The 20014-nt window shown below is 36.9% G+C and overlaps 4 protein-coding genes across 8 annotated transcripts; 2 read left to right on the top strand and 2 right to left on the bottom strand.

Annotated features, from left to right (window-relative positions):
- Positions 1 to 458: 458 nt before the first annotated feature.
- tmem179bb (transmembrane protein 179Bb) lies at positions 459 to 5102 on the bottom strand. 2 transcript variants are annotated; one of them, XM_058757885.1, is made up of 7 exons: positions 4631 to 5102; positions 3951 to 4074; positions 3318 to 3502; positions 2442 to 2638; positions 2169 to 2306; positions 1846 to 1924; positions 459 to 1347 (listed from the first exon to the last, which is right to left on the bottom strand). In XM_058757885.1, the coding sequence occupies exons 2-7, from the start codon at positions 4057 to 4059 to the stop codon at positions 1192 to 1194; spliced, it is 864 nt and encodes a 287-aa protein (XP_058613868.1). In that variant the 5' UTR covers positions 4060 to 4074; positions 4631 to 5102; the 3' UTR covers positions 459 to 1191. The 2 variants fall into 2 exon arrangements, with proteins under 2 accessions (XP_058613868.1, XP_058613869.1); XM_058757886.1 differs by lacking the exon at positions 4631 to 5102 and having other exon boundaries at positions 3318 to 3570; positions 3951 to 4081.
- sumf2 (sulfatase modifying factor 2) lies at positions 4145 to 7591 on the top strand. Its single transcript, XM_058757884.1, has 9 exons — positions 4145 to 4374; positions 5134 to 5278; positions 5378 to 5492; positions 5663 to 5707; positions 5940 to 6090; positions 6202 to 6257; positions 6371 to 6455; positions 7021 to 7162; positions 7351 to 7591. The coding sequence occupies exons 1-9, from the start codon at positions 4311 to 4313 to the stop codon at positions 7439 to 7441; spliced, it is 894 nt and encodes a 297-aa protein (XP_058613867.1). The 5' UTR covers positions 4145 to 4310; the 3' UTR covers positions 7442 to 7591.
- Positions 7055 to 14251, bottom strand: phkg1b (phosphorylase kinase, gamma 1b (muscle)). 4 transcript variants are annotated; one of them, XM_058757881.1, is made up of 12 exons: positions 12782 to 13497; positions 12502 to 12643; positions 12185 to 12363; positions 11735 to 11789; positions 11086 to 11151; positions 10578 to 10602; positions 10439 to 10463; positions 10254 to 10344; positions 8473 to 8626; positions 8238 to 8363; positions 7884 to 8146; positions 7372 to 7504 (listed from the first exon to the last, which is right to left on the bottom strand). In XM_058757881.1, the coding sequence occupies exons 2-12, from the start codon at positions 12582 to 12584 to the stop codon at positions 7480 to 7482; spliced, it is 1092 nt and encodes a 363-aa protein (XP_058613864.1). In that variant the 5' UTR covers positions 12585 to 12643; positions 12782 to 13497; the 3' UTR covers positions 7372 to 7479. The 4 variants fall into 4 exon arrangements, with proteins under 4 accessions (XP_058613863.1, XP_058613864.1, XP_058613862.1 ...); XM_058757880.1 differs by lacking the exon at positions 7372 to 7504 and adding an exon at positions 7055 to 7182 and having other exon boundaries at positions 10439 to 10602; XM_058757879.1 differs by lacking the exon at positions 12782 to 13497 and adding an exon at positions 14122 to 14251 and having other exon boundaries at positions 10439 to 10602.
- Positions 13804 to 19468, top strand: bicdl2l (bicaudal-D-related protein 2-like). The gene is made up of 6 exons (XM_058757882.1): positions 13804 to 14626; positions 15961 to 16083; positions 16233 to 16391; positions 17363 to 17433; positions 17549 to 17669; positions 18917 to 19468. The coding sequence occupies exons 1-6, from the start codon at positions 14237 to 14239 to the stop codon at positions 19214 to 19216; spliced, it is 1164 nt and encodes a 387-aa protein (XP_058613865.1). The 5' UTR covers positions 13804 to 14236; the 3' UTR covers positions 19217 to 19468.
- The last annotated feature ends 546 nt before the right edge of the window (positions 19469 to 20014 follow it).

The following is a 20014-nucleotide window of genomic DNA, read 5'->3' as shown; positions in this document are numbered from 1 at the left end:
GCAAACTTTTTAAACTGATGCATCGCATAGTAAACTTTTTTTTGCCGATGCACCGAGCGAATCGGAGAATCTTCCCATCCCTAATAGATTAATAAAAAAGTCATTATTGGCCTGGTAATGATTAATAGGCTAGGCTTATTATGACAAATGCTACAGTTAAGAACTATGGTACTTTTTCATAAGAGCAAGTACAAGTCAGAATCGAGAGCCAATGGGTTCTAATGATGAGTGATGGAAAAACCTGGCCTTCAGATATTCCAATGATGGCATAGATTAAATCATTAAGAGCCTGATGAACTGTTAAGCATGAACTTTGCATGTGTGGTGGATAGCACAAAAGACCATTTACAAAATAAACATTTAAGCAAACAAACAAATAAATAAACCTTAAGAAGGAGCATGACCCGGGGTCCACTTCAGCCCCCAAATGTTCAAACCAAAACTACACCCTTGCTTTGTACCATCAGTTATTGGCATATTTTTCATTTAATACTCTGAACAATCCACAGCATACATGTGTGAAGAATTAATGTTTTTACACTAAGCACACAAGCACAAAATTTCACAATTTTGAATAACAGAATAATAAAAATGGATACAAAATACAGATCCCCTTCACAACTTTGCATTTAGCTCTTATTTTAGGATATTAAGTGTAACATGTAACCAGTCAGAAAGGTACTGTTACTTCTGAAAGAGTCAGTGATATATATAATTTACATCACCAATATACTATAATTAAGATGATTCTAATACATAATTATTTCAAATCAAATGAAAATGTTATGTCCATTAATTTATTTTCTAAATATCCTTGTATTAAGCAGGATAAACCCCTTTAGGTTGATAGAAGAATACTCCTCTTTGTTTTGGGGTCCTGATTACTTTATTTTGCAATAATGGTTGTTTGACTGTATATTAGACAGTAGGATTCATATTTTTCTTATATCCGCCATGTCCAAAGAAGTGTCTTAGACATCTCTGGACATATACAGTATTTAAACTTTGTGTATATAATTATAGCTATCAGACATCAAAGAACTGCTTTGGTGTATAACTAAATAAAAATGTAAATGTTGCAACGAAAATATTATTAGGTATTATATAACTGCTTGTGGTCCCATCTAAGTGTGTATAGTAATCTCTACATGATATGTAGTGATAAGCTCATGTAATAGTGGCCTTGGTGATTTATCTCTGGCGGGACGGGCGATGGAGGAAGGGCTCTGTCTCAGCACGGCTCCACTCATCATCACCCCAAACCTTCAACCTTGAGCTCTGGCGCCTCTGTATGACCACCACGGCCGTTATTAACACCCAGAAGAAGAAGCTTACCCACATAGATCTCTGCAGAGGAGAGAAATAAACTGGGTGAGTGCTCAATAAACACAAGAGATTTATTTCTACTGTATTTATAAATACAAATAAAATCATGCATGAAGAAAGAAACTGTAAGAAGCACTAAACATGTATATTGACACCTATTAGTGTAGAGCAGGGGTGTCAAACTCAGTTCCTGGAGGGCCGCAGCCCTGCAGAGTTTAGTTCCAACCCTGCTCCAACACACAAACCATGCAGTTATCAAATAAGCCTAAATGACTTGATTAGCTGGATCAGGTGTTTAATTAGGGTTGCATCTAAACTCTGCAGGGCTCCGGCCCTCCAGGAACTGAGTTTGACACCCCTGGTGTAGAGGCAGCATCTAGTTACAGAGGCCATTGAAGAAACGCGCAATTATCAGATTATTTGGCAACAAAAAATTTTTTTGGGTCATGTCTTCTCAACATAGCAGCCACTGTGAGAGGGTGATGACCTTATGAAGAATAACCAATCCAAAGCACTAACCTCAGTGCTGTACAGTCCTGTGTAGAACTGATTTCCAGTGTATGGATGGGCCCAAGTTTTATTCTCTGCATCTTCACAACTAAAACAAAAACATTGATTGTTTTGTGATTGAGGTGCAAATAAGCATAAAAGCATTGAAATATAATTTGTCCTCGTCTAGGATCCTACTTTAATTTTGTAAGCACAGCAGATGGGAACTATGAGACACTCTTGATTCTGTAATCTCTCATCTTCTATACTTCTGTAGGGTATATGGTTCTTAAAAATGTCACAAAAATCACAGATGCAGAATGCCATACACAAGAGAAAGCAGATGAAATCACCTGGTAATGGAGGGAGTGTTGTGAAGGACAGAGAAACACAGGCTGTCCCGACCGATCTTGAGAATACATCCTGATACCAAGAGAAAAAACAGGAGAAGACCACAGACTCCCAGAGACGTGTTGAGAGAAACAGTTCCCCTGCATATACATGCAAGACAAAAATAAAATTGTTAATGAGACTGTTAAGTCCCATCTGCATGAATAAAAGAAAGTGGAATGTGAAACATCTAATAGAATTATGAAAAATGTCAACAGAAGAGTCAATACATTCACCTTCTCACATCCTCATCTACACAGCTGGCATAGATCCAGTAAAGAATAAGGGAAAAGCAGTAAATAGCCATGCACACAGCGATGGCTGACACAAAATAGCAGACGGAAGGAGAACTAGAGCCTTCTACGGTCAGAGCCTGGCCAGATGCATTATAATGAACACTTCCATAGAGGATGCACCGTCCATCAAAGTGGCCCTAAAAATAAACAATAAACAAAAGTCATCCATATTTGCATATGATAAATATAAGGAAAAACAACAGCAAAGGACGTCTAGAGGTCATTTTTTAACTCTTTCGCAAACTATGTGGAAGATTTGTATTTCTCTGTGACACGTATGCACAGATAGAAGGAAAGTGCTGTGCTAAGAGCTTTTGTCCCTGTATCATATGACTCTAATGAGCCATAATATGGTGCGAGAGGCTGGCTGATCACATGGTAATTCAATTTTAAAGCTCCGGAGGGTCTGACCTGGGATCAGCAACATAACATATTCTATATTTTATTGCACATATGAATAACAACAAATGTAGCCTATCATTGAAAATTATTAGTTCATCTTCTCCCAAAAAGTAAGAAAATAATCTGACCATTTCAATAAACATGCTGTATGATCACACAATGTTACATATTAAACTGAATGATGCATAACAAAATAACGTCTCAAATGTCCCATAAATATGCATGCAAACCTTTGCCATGATCATCTTGATAATTGAAACTCTGAGCTAAGTTCAGAGACAAACTTATAGCATATCACATTATTCTAGAGACATGATTATGCTTTTAGTTTTCTTAATAATAAATAATTTTACACTTTCAGTGCTCACAAAATAGCAATGATCAGACATTGTGGAGATGATTAATTAGTGTTACCTGAGTGAGTGTCATCCATGCGGCAGCTATCACCCCACAAATGAAACAACCAGCGTAAAGGACAAGCTCCAAAACTAGCAGCCATGGTAGTCCCATCATGAACATGCTCTCACAGTCACTGTCTCTCAGAGTCAAGCAGCCGAATACCTCATTCATGTGCTCTGCGATCAGCTCTAAAGCATGTCCTGTCCTCACAACAATGTTGCTTTTCAGAATAATGTTTGACAATTGGGCCAGAGATTTCACAGCATTGCTATTAGGTGTAATAAAAGACTGCATTCAGGTCCAGGCAGGAAAACATTTCAGACAGCCTATGCATACAGCTATAAATCATCATTTACTGAAAAACACTTTTTTCTAAATATCAGATAAAGCAATATCTGCTTATTACAGATCAGTTGCTGATATGATAGGAAAGCATAAAACAGGTATAAAGATATGATCTCAAACGTTGTCAACATAGATTAAAAAGACAGACAAATATAGCTTTAAATAATACAAAAACAAAACACTATTTAATTTTTAGCATGAAAGCGAATAAGCTGCATCTCCATGTCTGTGACCATCCATAATTAAACTAATGATAGTAATGGAAAATTTGCTGTTTATTAGAGTAAAAATAAAGTTACTTACTAATAGCATAGTAGCCTACTTCTTTTCCATGCAAGTCAATGGGGACTCTTTGGCTACCCACATTCTTCAAAATATCTTCTTTTGTGTTCAGCAGAAGAAGGAAATTCATACAGGGTTGGAACAGCTTGAGAGTGAGTAAATGGTGACAGAATGTTTATTTTTTTGGGTGAACTATGATGTTAATTCGTCTTCCAAACCAATAGATGGCAATAAACACATTTCAACGAGCTTCGTCGACGCGTAGAGGGACACTGCCAGTTCTCTTGTTTTTAGATGAAGTTGAATGTGCTTATTGTGTTTATAGTTTGATAAATCAGACTCTGGACAAGAACCCGTCCACCACGTCTTTTTATATTTATCATGATGATCTCTTTGGAAACCATATACCTCGCATTATTGTGCATCATGTCTTCTTGTGCAGCAGGTAGGAAGTCACAAAAATCAGTATTCTCTTACTTTGTTTTAAAAACACAATATTTACGTAATTTCCGCCAGTATGTCATATAGTCACTAACGTTATTGTTTCTAAGTTACAATTCCTATAACTCGGCATTACCCACCACTGTCATGTCCCTCTCAAAATATAAATAGGCCTATGGCATTTTATGTATTCTAAATAAACAACAACAACAACAACTTGATACTCAATAAAAAGTATTCTGTTCACTAAATATATTTACCTTGGTTTTTCTTTACTTTCTTCACACATCTCCAGTTCTCTACCGACACTGTTGTTGTCTCTGGTAACTCAAACGAGTACAAACTTTTGAACAAACTTAAATATTGGAAAACTTGTTGATTGTGACGACGCCACAGCTTCGGTTGTGTAAAATATTTTCATTGAAAATAATCTCCATACCATATCTTTTGAAATAGTTTATTTTATTCACGTGTCTAAAAAAAAAATTATATTTTTCTGATTGAATATCTGTGTCCGTTAAGTGTAAATCAATAAAATTATACATATTAGGCATTTAGGTAGCAAAAAAAAAAAAATTAAATAAATAAACGCATGGATTTATTATGGTTTGTAAGAAAACTATTAAAATCTGTTAGCGTAGGTTTAATAAAAACTCAAATGTGGTATTTTAGTGAAAACTGTGTGGAAATGTTTGTGAGGCCCTGAAACCACCGTTTGCTCTAAGTATATATTTTTAAGATAAATAACAATTTGTTTTGGCAGTTGATGAGATGGTGTTTATTCCTGGTGGAAAAATGATGATGGGAACCAGTGCTGCTGATGGGAGAGATGGGGAATCACCAACACGAGCTGTGACTCTCCAGCCATTTAAGATAGACAAGTATCCTGTCACTAACTCTGACTTTAGGTACTTGCCATTGTAGAAATTGGCTCAAAACCTACTTTGTCCTTCTACTGCTTGTATATCTTCTTTCTGGCCTGATACAGCTGTTTCTGTTCATTCCAGGGAATTTGTCAGACAGCAGAAATATAAAACAGAAGCTGAAAAGTTCGGTTGGAGTTTCGTGTTCCAGGATTTTGTGTCTGATGAACTGAAAAATAAGGTCACTCAGAAAATTGAGGTATGAACCCAAAGCAGAAGCATAAACAAACCAAATCTACTGGTCAGTTGGCCTAAATTGAATGTCTGTTTCTTGAGTCTGGTTTTCAGAGTGTTAAAGGGTATTTTAAAGGGTAGATTTTTTCTTAAACCCTTTGTTCTCTTGAAAATGACCCATTTCTTCTTTCCTAGTCGGCTCCTTGGTGGTTACCAGTCGAGAAAGTGTTCTGGAGACAGGTTAACACTTTATGTATGATTAATTCTAGAAGTGTATAAATGACTTTAATCAGTGGTCAACTAGTAATGTTTATATAAAGAAAATTGTATATTTATATATAATTTAAAATAAATAATATAATATATTAATAAATAATTGATTTCTTTATACTTTTTTAAAATTGTTATTTATTTGATCAATTGTTTATTTTTTTTGAATGATGTCTGGGGTCTCTGGTTTTGATGTGTGCAGCCGGCTGGACCAGGTTCTGGTATCAAGGACAGACTGGAATCCCCAGTGGTGCAGGTCAGCTGGAATGATGCCCAAACCTACTGTGAGTGGAAGAAGAAAAGGCTGCCAACTGAGGAAGAGTGGGAAATGGCTGCACGTGGAGGTTTAGAAGGCAAGCCAAAAAAGCCTAAAAACTGCTGTCTTACTCTTGTCATGCAGTATTGTCCACTTGTTTTACTTCATTTTATGTAGTCATCATAGCCAGCACAATTTTGTATTTCAGGCAGGACCTACCCGTGGGGCAACAAGTTCTTGCTGAACCGGACTAACCTGTGGCAGGTCAGTTGAGGTACATTCTTGTCCATAGCAGGTGGGAAAATGTGTATTTTTTTTCATTCAAGACAGTTATAAAGTTGTTTAGCTGTTGGTAATTGTGAAGTCTTTGTTCAAAGGGCTCATTTCCAGATAGGGACGCCGCAGAAGATGGTTATCATGGCGCAGCTCCTGTAACTGCCTATCCTCCACAGAATAACTACGGTAATGATATCACACACTGTACTGATGGTGTATCACATTTTAATCAACAACATAATTCATAGGCAGAGACAAAGCTTCCTAGAAAATCTACATTCAAAAGTTTGGGGTTGGTAAGATTTTTAAAATGTTTCTAATCTATTATGCTCACCAAGACTGAATTTTATGATCAAAAGTACAGCACAATAGTAATATTGTGAAATACTATTACAATTTAAAATAAATATTTTCTATTTAAAATGATCTTAATGTAATTTATTTCCGTGATGGCAAAGCTGAATTTTCAGCAAGTCTTTAGTGTCACATGATCCTTCAGGAATCATTCTAATATATTGATTTGCTGCTCAAGAAGCATTATTATTAAAGTTGAAAACAGTTGTGTGATATTTTTGTGGCAATTGTGATACATTTTTGATGAATAGAAAGTTTAAAACAACAGCATTTATTAGAAAATAAAAATTATTTATTTATTTTAAAGAAAATCTTACCGACCCCAAACTTTTGAATGGCAGTGTAACTCTTTCTATATTGTTCTGAATTTAGAGAATAATATCCCACCTTGTTCCAGGACTATATGACATGCTGGGTAATGTCTGGGAGTGGACCTCCTCACTATTTCCTGGTGCTCAGACCATGTACGTCCTGCGCGGAGCATCCTGGATCGACACAGCCGATGGCTCGGCCAACCACAGAGCTCGTGTCACCACTAGGTCAGTCATGCTCCATCCTGCTACATTCATATTATTCAAAGTCAACTTTTATAAGGATTTTATTATTCATTATACAATTGCTTCTTGTAACCGTTCCGGGCAGCTGACCCCAAATGTGTCTGGATTGTCCAAAACAGTTAATGAGAATATGATAAATAAAAATTGTGTTTTTATGTTCTCACATGCAGGATGGGAAACACACCAGATTCGGCCTCTGATAACCTGGGCTTCCGCTGTGCTATGAGCTCAAATGCAAAACAGAAAAGGACTGAGCTTTAAGAGCCAAATGTTCAAGACTAGTTGATGCCAGTGGTGCATTATTGGAGGGATACTACATTTCTCCTGTGGAGACACAAACTTCTGGAATTCAGTGTTATATCTGTTTTTTTTTTACACAAAATACTGTGAAATTAAAATCTTAACAACCTATCTAATAGTTTTCTTTATTTTTTTTTTAGCCTTTCTTTATGGTCATTAAAATCATTTAGATATAAATTGAAGTAACATCATATATTTAAAATAGAATAAAAATGTAATTGTATTAAATAATACCACACATTAAATAGTTCAGGTCTCAATTGTACATTTTTAACAATATTATTTCCTTTTGACTGTGGAAATAATCTGTCATAGCAGTAGAGGTGTATTTTTGGACCGTTATCAACATGTTCTTGAGGTAAATTGTGGTATCTGGGATTATTCGGAGATGATGAACCCTCACCAAGTCCTGGGTGACACATCCATCTCCTCAGCAGCAATGGAGAGCAGGATGACTTTTGGAGTGTTCTCAAATAAAGCTGCTCTGTTCTGAGTTTGCCCTTTCTTCACCCAGTGGCCGTAGATCTTGAAGGCACATGCGTCGATCATCTTGCGTAGAGGTTTGATGGCATATGGGTCGCTGCGGAGCACCTCTTTGGTGACAGGTTTGGCACGACGATAGTTGCAGTAGATACGCATGGCGGCAAGTACGGTCATACAAATAACCTGCAGGATAACGATGGTGTATGGTGAAACTAAAAAAACCCTCAAAATCTATGCCTTCTTAAAGAAGTCATCTAGAACAGCTGCTCTTTACCTTGAACTTCCTGTAAGGGCTGAAATTACGTACTTCTGCAACCACGTACTGCTGGAAGAACGGGTGATTGAGAGCTTCTGTGGCTGTATAACGACTTTGTGGGTCCACAACTAATAACCTGGAAATCTACGGGGAAGAAAAAGCGACTTTGGAAAGGCATTTTCTCATGCAATTTGTGTAACTACATATGAAACTAGTTGTCAGGAAGACAAACAAGACCACAACCGACACGCACCAAGTCTTTGACAGTGTCTGAGCGGTCATCCCACTCCGGAGAACTGAATTCGTATTTTCCTGCAAGAATCATTCGAAGCATCAGCATTTGTTTCCTGTGCCAGAAAGGTGGAGATCCAGCCAAAAGAGTGTAGAAGATCACGCCTGCGCTCCAACTGCACAAGAACAGACAGAATGAAGTTTATGTAACATCACATTCATCTACTAAACATACTAGTTTGTTGTAATCATTTCATATTCTTCTGGTTCACTGTCAGGAAGTTCATGTATTTATTGATTTGGTTGTTTATTTGACTGTTATTGCAATATTTTTCTAGGCCACATGTTAATTTTCTGTAGGATACAGTTCAAAACAGTTCTAAACAAACACGTCAGTGGATTTTGATGTGAGAAGACAATAGGGAATGAAGGGAATTAACTTTTTCACTGGATTATGGGCTTGTATTTTGGCCAGAAGTGTCAATTTAAAGTTAAAAAGCCTTAATGATTTATAGTTTCTTACAGACATGCAGTTTTTCGCTTCACAAGACATTAATTGATGGACTGGAGTCGTGTGGATCATGTTGTTTTTATCAGGGGCCTGTACCATGAAACCGGATTAGCTGGCTAGCCAGGTAAGTTTCAGTTTAGTTTGCACCAATCCTGGGTTTTAGGTACCATGAAAGTGGCTTGGCTTTTAGCTGCGTTCATTGCCATAGTAACTTACACTCCACAGCTAACCTGCTCCGGAGCAGGTTATGTTCTGAGTTGGAGATCTCAAACTGAAATTGGACCAATCAGATGTGAGCAAAGTGACACATGTCTGACACAAAAAGTCAGTTTCTCTTGCTCCAAATTAAAGGTCACTAGTACTAAAAACAAACACACACACACACACAAAATGTCTGGCTTTATTGATAATTACTTAAGAGTTATTTTATACGATTTATATAATTATTATATGATTCATATTATTATTAATCCATTACACACAAACAATTTTAGCTTAACAGTTATTATAAATCATTTATTTTAAATGAATATTAATATATACAGATCATATGTAATATAAATGAGCTGTATAGAATCTATAGCTAACACTATTTTAAAAATGACTACATGTGACCTTACACGTTCGAGTCTCTATCGCTACATATTTTCAAATGTATAAACTAACTTAAGTTTCACTTGTGACTGCACTGATAGAGCAAGATCATTTCTTTTATTTGTCCTCTTTCATGTTTCATATGACGTTTAAATTTGTCGTATTCTTCAATCTCTTAACCTTTACCAAAACCTTTAACCTTTAGTTTTGAATCTCGCTTCTCTTGCGAGAAGTAAATAAAACTTGCTTTGTGTTGCAAGGCACGTGATTGGCTGTTCGCCAGTGATGTCACTCGCTCCACAAACTCCAGATCAAAGCCTGAGCATCATGGTACCAACAAAGCCGGATTGGAGTGGTTTGGTTTTGTCAACTCAAAACTAATCCTGTACCTCTGAATTTGTTCATCTACCATCATGGTACAGGCCCCAGGTGTTTGAACTATCATTTTGAAAGCACCCATTCACTCCAGAGGATCCATTGTTGAGCAAGTGATGTAGTGCAAAATATCTCCAAATCTGTTCTGATAAAGAAACAAACTCATCTACATCTTTGAATGCCTAAGAGTAAGTACATTTTAAGCAAATTTTCATTTGTGGGTGAACTAATCCTTTAAAAAGCATTTTAAAATATCAATACTTAGAATATAACAGAACATAGAACTAAAATAACACTGATGCATACTTCATTTATGCACTTACATGTCAACAGCAGTCCCATAACCAGCATGATTGGGATCCATGGAGCACTCAATTATTTCTGGAGCCAAGTAACCTGGTGTCCCACAAACCTCTAGGGGTGAAACAGAAGCCGGTTCTTTTATTCTACAGCATCTGCAACCATTCCTTCCAAATACATATATTTATAGCTGCTCATAAGAACTCACCATTCAGTCTTTGTCCAGGCTCAATCTGGATCGAGAAGCCAAAATCAGTGAGTTTGATATTCACATCATCATCTAACAGAATGTTCTCTGGTTTCAGATCACGATGGACTATATTGTGGGTGTGAAGATACTCAACCACCTCCAGAAGAGCTCGCATAATCTTTCTATCAAAGAGTGAGAAAAGGGAAAACTGAGGGCCAGTAATCAAGATCTTACTTCAAAGATTAATACAGCAGCTGCAATGAATGGATTAGAGTTGTGTTAAAAATTGACTTAATACTTAAAAGCTGAATTTTTAGCAGTCATTCCTCCAGTTTTCAGTGTCACATGATCCTTCAGAAATTATTCTAGTTTGATGATTTGGTTCACAAGAAACATTTCTTATTATTAATGCTGAAAACTGTGCTGCCTAATTTTTTTTGGAAACTGATACATTGAATAAAATTTTATACAATTCATAAAATTACTACATTTATGAGCATGGTAGTGTGCCGTGACCTAACTTTAAACCCATCAACACTCAAGGTGCCCCCCCCCCCCCGCTTACACGCTTTGATTATACAATCCCCCCTTCAGCATAGGATTTGTTTTACACAATTTGAATACAATCAGAAGCATCGAAAACTGATTATCATCAGACTTATTACCTTGTCTCTTTCTCACTTAGAGTGACTTTCTCTGTGAGGTAATCAAAGAGTTCTCCTCTCTTCATCCTGTTAAAAGAACATTCAACTTTAAACACAAACTAATAAACTTTAAAAACTAAGGAATGATAAGCACCAGTTAGTCCGGTGCTGTAAAATTGGCACATTACAGACAGACAATTGTAACTGCATCTGTTCAAAATATAAGTGTCAAAAAAAGAAATTTGGAGGGATTTTGTGCATGCTTGTATTGAGAGTTAGGCTATGGCAGAAACTTGGCATCTTAGCAATGAGCCATATTGTGGGCTCTTAGAATAGCCAGTGTCTTATCTGTATGCTGCGGAGTGTCAACCAGCCTATAATCTCCACAGGGAATGTCTAGAAATCTGAATAGAAAGCAAACTTGTAAACAAGACAACAGTTAGCGGTGAAAATGGGCTACTAAGGAAAATGAGGATAAAACCTAGTTACATTTTCTGTGCTAAATTTGAGTGGTTTGCCTGTGCAAAAATTGCAGCCACAATTAAATAGTTTTGAGGGTGTTTGCTAAAATTTTGTCATGGGTTTCTCAAGTCTATGTGACCACTAACAATAGTGATGCACAGACATGAGAGCTGTGTGTGCCATTAAAAGCAATTGAAGCTGTACTTACAGATCAAACACCAAAAAGAAGAAGGCCTTTGATTCAAAGCAATCCTTCAGCTGAACTATGAGGGGAAAAAATACATCTGATTATTTGTTGTTGCAGAAACACCATACACCCTAAAAAATAAAGGTACAAAAGCTGTCAAAGGGGCCGCACCTTTTCAAAAGGTACATGTTTGTACCTAAAGGGTCCGGCACTTAAGTATTAGTACTTAAAGTGTACATATTTGAACCTAATAGGTACAAAAGTGTACCTTTTGAAAAGGTACCGCCCCAGTGACAGCTTTTCTATCTTTATTTCTAGAGCGAGTATAACTTTACCATTTTTTATTTTTGTAATTCAAAAAGAAATTGAATTTCTTAAAAGATGATATTCCTGTATCGTTGCACCGTTATATTAAGCCTATACGTATTGGAATAGTTTCTAATGGATCAAACTGGCAGTGGACAGTCATACTTATGTTTTTTTGTCCAGACACTTTTCGAAGAATGTCGATCTCTTTCACAGTGGCCTGCTGGATTTCCTTTATCTCTTGAGTTGTCATTTTGTCCGATGGTGTGATGTCTATGATCTTTACTGCATATTCCTGGCCAGTCCGTTTGTCCACACATCGGCGAACTACACTGCTCACACCTCTGGAAACGAAGACACTCAGACAAATTCAGGACTTATAATGTAATTTTAAAGTCTGAATTTGATATTTATTGTAGTGTGAAACTGTTATACATTTACTTTTTCCAGACACAAATCTCATCAAGATAGGAGACACTTACCGTCCTAATATCTCCTTAGGTTCATATTTGTCGTAAAATTCTTGACCACCAACCCACTCAGGGTTTTCTTCTTCTTTTGTCATTTTGCAGAGTCAGATATCCAGTGCTGTATGCTAGGCTACTTCAAATTCCTTGTCTTTTCCTTTTATCACATACACAAACACATAGAATATATTTCACTTTGTCATTGGTCAAAATGTTTGCACCAATGTTTTTTGGTTATATTAACTAAGAAAAACCCCCAGCACAGTCTATTCTTGGACTAGCTGAGTTCACGCACCTTTATAGCGGTTCGTCCTTTAGTATTTATGGAAGCTCATAGTTCATATCTCATCCATAACAGACGTCGCTTAGATACAACACCCTCAAGAACAAAACGCCTTAGAAGTTAACTGTTTTTCTGTTGTTTGTATAACCTTAATAGTGCGCCAGTTTTCGGTCCAGAAGTAAGTAAGTGATGACAGTTTCGTGAATCGTTCTTATGAGTCGGATCATTGAATCAGTCGAACCGGTTCTCAGTCTGAACAATGCCTGCGTCCCAATGTGCATACTATCCATCCTAAAATCTATGTGACATTAGTAATTTTCAATACTATTTAGGGCAGATAGGGTGGATAGTATGCACATTGGGACGCAGGGATTGTCTCCAGTAAACAGTTGGTTTTAATTATATAAGGGATAATCAACGGCTAGCTGTGCATTAAACGATTTGAATGTACGACGTGGAGGCGAAGAACCGCCCGACGCGCAGCGTTGATTATCCCGTTTATGCCATGGTCATTTGCCAGCATTCACATATTAAAGATGTTAATAATATTTGCGCTGCAATATTTGACCGGAACGATAAAAATGACGGTTATTTTCGTCTGTATTACTATTTAACTGTAAATGTATGTTACTATGGTTACCAATGTTTATAGGAAGCGCATTAAACTGATTGGAACCACCTGTGCGGTTCAACGAATTTAATCAAAACCTGCCAGCCAATCAGAATCGAGTATTCAGACAGACCATGGCATAAATATATATATATATATTTATATAAAACTTCAATGTAAATAAAAGTAATTTACGTTCTATTTTACTTTGTTTTATGTGCTGAATAAAGCTGCAATAAACTAAACTAGAACATATTAAATTACCGTTAACACCTTTATTAATAAACCTTAAAAATAATGAACAGCAAAGGAATCACTGAATCGTTCTTACACAAACTATTCGAAAGAACCGCAGAAATGAGTCGGAGCTCCCATCACTACTATAAATATACCAGCTGTTATTTGAGTAAGGGTGAGGGCATAGCCAAACGGAACAGCTTGTACCCATGTGTTTACTTTAGACATATCTGATAATGTTAGCAGCATTTCATTTAGCCTGTATAATATGCATGCAATTTCTTTCTCTAGCTTCCACTTCTCTCACAGGGAGATTTAATTATAGTCTAGTCTAAGTGTTGCGTTCAAAGCTCAACATAATCAAAGGGCGTTATCCTTATTTCACAGACGTGCCTGAACACGCACTGCCGTCTCGTCAATGTTTATGTTAATCTACGTACCAAAGCCTCAGTCCCACAGGTAAAACCCTCTGTGATGTCAAACCCTGTGAGGGTTGTTGACGCACCTGGCATTTCTGAGCGTCAAAAGACTGGAAAAACTGGTTTGAAGACATTCTCTGATCTGAGTTTCAGTCTTCACTCTCCTGATAAGAGCGTGCATTTCAGCTCTGGCGCTCTTAGATGATAATGGAGGCCCATAGGAAAGATTCACCAGTAACTTTGAGCACGTTTAGGGACCTCCTGGAGTCACCACTGACCACCGAGGAAGTCCACAAACGATTAACTGACGATGAGGATTCAATTTCAAGTCATGACACGGACAGAGAGTCTAACAGCTCGCCGCTGTGCACACTGGATGAGTTACAAGAACAGCTGGCCGTGGATGACAGCAGTGGCCGCAGAGATGTGACCGGTCAAACGGACGACTCGCGCTTTATGACCGTGGTTGAACAATCTGACCCAAACGCGCCCCAGAAGCCCGCTCGGTCATATTTAGATGAAGCGTTACCGGATCTGCTCCGGAGTGGAAGCCCACTTCGCAGACGAGTGTCCAGCCCGGTGTCTGTCACGGTGAGTCATGCTTGTTATGAACACAGTGATTCAAATCAGTGAACTCATATGAACAAAGGGGGAAAAATAAACAAAGGGGAAATTAGCTGTATAATGGTGATTCTTCAATTAGGCGCACCTTTCTGTCCCTGTGATTAGCCTATTTTAAGGAAAATATATTTATAGCTTTAATTACATTTTATTTATTTAGGCTAAATTCACAGCGTTTTAAAAGGTTACATTTGACATAATTTGACTAAGGCTATTTCTCAACCCAGACTCTAAGAAGTGCATAAAAATTGTTTAAAATTTCTTACTTTTAACATTTCAAACTTTTTAAAACTTTATAGTGTGGCTTTCTCAAGCCAACTTAAAAGTTTGTCAAGACAAACATTTTTTATCTAGTTCATTTTGAAGTCTTTTAAAATGTTACATGTGACATATTTAACAGAATGTCAATTTACAATTATAACTCATGCGGACTCATAAAAAGTAAAATAAAACGTTTTTAACACATTTTCTGTTTATTCATTATTTTCATAGCCTAATTCATATTATGACAAATAATCACTTCAAACTAGCTTCATGTCAATCATATCAAATACTTGTTTTTATTTGATTATGATGTTAATACAAAGTGACTGACGAGCACATCTCTACCAGGACAGCAGAGAAACAGTTTGAAGTGAGTAGAAATGATATTTTGAGATTTTTAAAGTGTCATCATTGAAGAACCAACCAAACAAAAAAAGAGTCAGATCAATGAAAGGACCAGATGTCCAAACGAAAGTTAATTTGCTTTTTCTCCATTCAGCCAAATTCTTTTTAAAGTAATATCACTCGTCAGCACTAATAATGAACATGCAAGTTATTATCTTTTGTTTATGTGCAAATCCATGTCCAGGACACTGACAAACTGTCAATGAAATGTGGATTTTACTTGCTGAATTTGTTTTCCTAATGATGCCTGTTTGACTAAAACGGAAACAACACAGACATTTTTGATACACCATACTCAGACATTTGAAACGTTTAGTCTAAACATTTTTCAGCAGATTTAAGTAACCAAATCACTTCACACTAGGAAGTAAAGGTCATCTCAGATTTGGTTCAGAATGTTTCCTGCTAGTTTTGCCAGAATGGCCAGATTCCACCTGTCTCAGTTTTCTGAGAATCCAGAATAGCAAGTTTGTAAAAGGCACATGACGTTCTGTGTTTATGTTTGCAGATATGTCAGTCTGATATTATTCTGAGCGGACCTAAACATGCACCACAAGTGTAGCTATGTAAACCCTACGGTATGTCAATAGAAGCTTGTATGTTGTGCTCATGTAACACTCTCTCTATGGCGGCAGCTGAAGCATGTGAAAAGGGAAGTGCAATTATCTCGGCAGCGCAGTCTAAAGCTCAAGGCACAGGTGGACAGACTGCAACAACAGAATGATAGCGGACCCGGCTGGAGTGAAAACAAACACCGGGTGAGTCTCAACTTTGTCATGTCAATGTTCTTTAACTTACAGCACCCTCTTATAAGTGATGGTAGTTTATAACAGACTGGACTGTGCTTTAATTAATGCAAGCAGGGCTTGTCCTAATTGCATCTTCATTGTTTCTGTGGTGTTTCTAGGTGGCAGAGGAGATTCAGTCGGTTGTAAAGCTGCTACTCCCTCTGACAGATTTAGAGGCAGCAGAAGTTGATCAGCCGTCCCAAACCAATCCTTTAGACAAGGCACTGCTTCAACTGCAGAAAGTGGCCCGGACACTCGCCGTTAACTACACCTCTCAGGTGAGCATTAGCCACGCCCATCAGCTCATATGGGACACGCCTCCTTTTTGAATATGCACATACCTCCATTCTATTCTTAGGCCTTGCGTAACATGCTCCTATTATTGTTAGAACAATTGTAGAAATTTTTTAATTGCCCATATTATGCTTATTTACAAGTTCATAATTTCATTTTGAGGTCTGCTAGAATATACTTACGTGATTTTAAAGCCCACCTTTTCAAAAGTCCAGTTTGCTTTTATTGGTCAGCTGGCCTACACTCTAAAAATAAAACGGTGCTATATAGCACTAAAAGTGGTTCTTGGCTCGTAATCATAGGGGAACCACTTTTGGTTCTATATAGCACCATATCTTTAAAGGTGCTATACAGCACCTTTGTCAAATGGTGCTATGTAGAACCATAAGAGGTGCCATATTGCATTGTATTTCTTCAACAAAAATGGTGCTAAACAGCATCAACAGTGGTTCTTTGGCTCGTAAAGAACCTTTAAAGGGGCTTGTGAGGTTATTTGTACAGCAGTGGTGCTATATAGCACCTTAATCACCCCAAAGAACCACTGAAGAACCATACAAGAGCTTAACAGTTTCTGTATATGGTAGACCCTCATATAGACCCTCAGTCATGCCAAAGAACCGCTGAAGAACTGCTGAAGAACCACTGAAGCACCAAAAGTGGTTCCCCTATGATTACGAGCCAAAGAACCACTTTTAGTGCTATATAGCACCTTTTTTTTTTTTTAGAGTGTAGTCTGGTGTTTATTGGTCAAGCACTTATTTAACGGCAGAACTACTAACAAGGTTTCAGGACCTTTTTTTCTGTTGGCGACATTAACTCCCTTTGGCATGGACTTTGCGCTTTGTAACTTTACCAATAGTTTACATACACAAACAACTGTATTACACATTAAAGGAAAGGTATAATAAAAAAGCTTAATAGGTGTCCTTTAAAACAAATCTACTGCCATTGACAGGGAAAGGAGTCTGGGGAAGATGCTCCCATTTTACAGCAAGCTCTACGGGACAGAGATGAAGCCATTGCAAAGTGAGTTCAGTTGATCTCTAACACTAATTCTTTTGTGTTATGAAATAATAAGACTGCTAGCTGATAACAGACTTTTGGTTTTTGGTGTATGAATCAGTTTTTAATTTTATTACAGGAAACGAGCAATGGAGACTGAGCTACTGAGAAGCAAGAACGAACTAATGACACTGAACAACCAACTTTTGGAAGCTGTTCAGAGTCGACTAGAACTGTCCATAGAGCTGGAGGCCTGGAAAGTATGTTTAATTGCACATTTAATGATCAGTAAAAATGCTTTTGAATATTTATCTAAAATAAGAAGGAAAGAAAAAGGAAATGAAATATTAACATTCATTTATTACCTAGAAATATTAGAATTTTTTTCTGTATTTTTTTCCATGTCAGGTCTAGCTCATTTTAAAATGGTAAAAATCAAACAGACATGTTTACCTTGACAGACAAGGTGAATATTTGGAGTCTTGATTGATTAAAAAAAGTTGTAAAAAAAAAAAAAAACCTAGAAAAGGGTCTGAATACTTAGGACCATATGACATTTCAGTTTTTCTTTTTTAATAAATCTGCAAAAATGTCAACAATTCTTTGTTTTTCTGTCAATATGGGGTGCTGTGTGTACATTAACGAGGAAAAAAAATGAACTTAAATGATTTTAGCAAATGGCTGCAATATAACAAAGAGTGAAAAATTTAAGGGGGTCTGAATACTTTCCGTACCCACTGTATATATATATTTTTAAATGTCCTGGCTCTTCTAAGCTTTATAATGGCAGTAAATGGGGTTTAAGATTTTGAAGTCCAATAAAGTGCTTCCATCCATCATAAAAAGTACTCCATACGGCTCTGGGGGGGTTAATAAAAGCCTCCTGAAGCGAACCAATACGTTTTTGTAAGAAGAATATCCATATTTAAAACTTTATAATATGCTATATATCTCATGAGAACCAAGTTTTGTTTACAGCAAATAAAAACCAGTCTCCTCTTTTGGCTTATATCAAAATCCTCCAACATTTTTTCTTTACAAATCCTAGTTTTGTACTTCTAATTCGTGACCGGTGTTTTGTTCTGCGCTCTCCTCTGTGCTTCCGCATTCGTCACTGCGTTCGCCCATGTCCTACATCATTTTTTATATATAACTCTGATTGTATTCATCTGAAACATGCAAGTCATATACATCTAGGATGGCTTGTGGGTGAGTAAATCATGGGGTAATTTTCATTTTTGGGTGAACTATCCCATCAATACTGTATGTGATTGATTTTATTTAATGTAATCGAGGCGGAAGGGTAAACTGTAGGGAGAACACCTGCTAGGGCTGCATCTCTGCAGGACTGTTGGATGTGAACCCTGTGTTGCCATCTGGACTCTGTCTGTTTTTCCAGCAAACCTTTGAAAACGCTCATGGATGTGATTTGGCCATGTTGGTTTTCCCTCATGGCTATACTTAAAAGCAGTTGTGCAGTCAGTGAACTGTGTCATGTCTCTTACAGGATGACGTACAGACCATTCTTCATCACCAGCTCCTCAGACAGCAGCAGGAAGAACAGGCTCAGAAGAAGTCTAGAGGGTTCAATGTTCTGCGACGCTCAAATAAGCCCCTTCTTCCCAAACCTGATTACTCTTCCATGATCCACGCCTCTGTCCCGATCCCCCAGTCTCCATCACCTGCAGGAACACAGAAATGGAAAGACAAGTTCAGACGAGGAAAAATCGGCACGCAAGGACCTGCTGAGTCTCTGCCACAAAGGAGCGACAAAGAGGACAATTTTCAAACGGTTTCTTTGGACTGATGATTTCACGTCTCTTTGATTGTTCAATGATTTTGATCATATTGCCTCACCTCATTTTGTACATCAATCCTAAGGATGTAAATAATATTATGAATAATGTTTTGACACATTTGAACTATGTTATGGATGTGCGTTACACTGTAGAGAATATATTAATGTGCTGAGAATCTTAAAGGGTTTTGTTGACCTGCAGTCACGAACTTCCTAGTAATATATTAAGAAAAGGGAATAAAGGTGACAGAAACGACAATATACAATTTAAGGCTGATTTATAAGGGCCATAGTTTTTTTTAACTTTATTAATTATTAATCCACATTGGGTTTTAATAAGCTTAAGGGCCATTTGCACTACAGTTCAAAAGTTTGGGGTCGGTACGTTTAAAAAAAAAAAAATACAATAAAAACAATAATGTTGTAAAATATTACAATAAAAAATGGATACATTTTAAAAAGTAATTTCTTCCAGTGATGTCTCACATGATCCATATAATATGCTTAATATTTTTGTGGAAACTGCAAGCTTTTTTTTTTTTTTTTCTCATGATTCTTTGATGAATATAAAGTTTAAAAGAACAGCATTAACTTTAAATAAAAATCTTTTGTAATATTAAAAATCTTTTGATCAATTTAATGCATTCTTGAGGAATAAAAGTAATTCATAAAAAAAAAAAATTTTTAACAGTAGTGTAAGTGACAAACAGTGCTACTTTATACTTGCATACTACCTAGATCTGTTTTCACCGACCAACATAAAGTTTACCATCAGTTGGTATTTCCTGCATATCCACAGTACTGTAT

This window comes from Onychostoma macrolepis, chromosome 21 (assembly GCF_012432095.1).
Source record: "Onychostoma macrolepis isolate SWU-2019 chromosome 21, ASM1243209v1, whole genome shotgun sequence".
In the NCBI taxonomy this organism is placed as follows: domain Eukaryota; kingdom Metazoa; phylum Chordata; class Actinopteri; order Cypriniformes; family Cyprinidae; genus Onychostoma; species Onychostoma macrolepis.
This window is presented reverse-complemented; position numbering and strand designations above follow the sequence as displayed.

What these genes read in the sequence shown, in the direction of transcription:
- tmem179bb (XM_058757885.1), bottom strand. Translation starts at nt 4,059, where the DNA reads ATGAATTTCCTTCTTCTGCTGAACACAAAAGAAGATATTTTGAAGAAT. An exon ending in GTAGATGAGGATGTGAGAAG is followed by an intron (nt 2,307 to 2,441) that starts GTGAATGTATTG and finishes ATGTATATGCAG; the next exon opens with GGGAACTGTTTCTCTCAACA. An exon ending in CAGGACTGTACAGCACTGAG is followed by an intron (nt 1,348 to 1,845) that starts GTTAGTGCTTTG and finishes TCTCCTCTGCAG; the next exon opens with AGATCTATGTGGGTAAGCTT.
- sumf2 (XM_058757884.1), top strand. Translation starts at nt 4,311, where the DNA reads ATGATGATCTCTTTGGAAACCATATACCTCGCATTATTGTGCATCATG. An exon ending in CATGTCTTCTTGTGCAGCAG is followed by an intron (nt 4,375 to 5,133) that starts GTAGGAAGTCAC and finishes TTGTTTTGGCAG; the next exon opens with TTGATGAGATGGTGTTTATT. An exon ending in TCCTCCACAGAATAACTACG is followed by an intron (nt 6,456 to 7,020) that starts GTAATGATATCA and finishes ACCTTGTTCCAG; the next exon opens with GACTATATGACATGCTGGGT.
- phkg1b (XM_058757879.1), bottom strand. Translation starts at nt 12,584, where the DNA reads ATGACAAAAGAAGAAGAAAACCCTGAGTGGGTTGGTGGTCAAGAATTT. An exon ending in TATGGGACTGCTGTTGACAT is followed by an intron (nt 8,627 to 10,253) that starts GTAAGTGCATAA and finishes GTTCTTGTGCAG; the next exon opens with TTGGAGCGCAGGCGTGATCT. An exon ending in GCCCTTACAGGAAGTTCAAG is followed by an intron (nt 8,147 to 8,237) that starts GTAAAGAGCAGC and finishes GTTATCCTGCAG; the next exon opens with GTTATTTGTATGACCGTACT.
- bicdl2l (XM_058757882.1), top strand. Translation starts at nt 14,237, where the DNA reads ATGATAATGGAGGCCCATAGGAAAGATTCACCAGTAACTTTGAGCACG. An exon ending in CCAGCCCGGTGTCTGTCACG is followed by an intron (nt 14,627 to 15,960) that starts GTGAGTCATGCT and finishes CTATGGCGGCAG; the next exon opens with CTGAAGCATGTGAAAAGGGA. An exon ending in TAGAGCTGGAGGCCTGGAAA is followed by an intron (nt 17,670 to 18,916) that starts GTATGTTTAATT and finishes TGTCTCTTACAG; the next exon opens with GATGACGTACAGACCATTCT.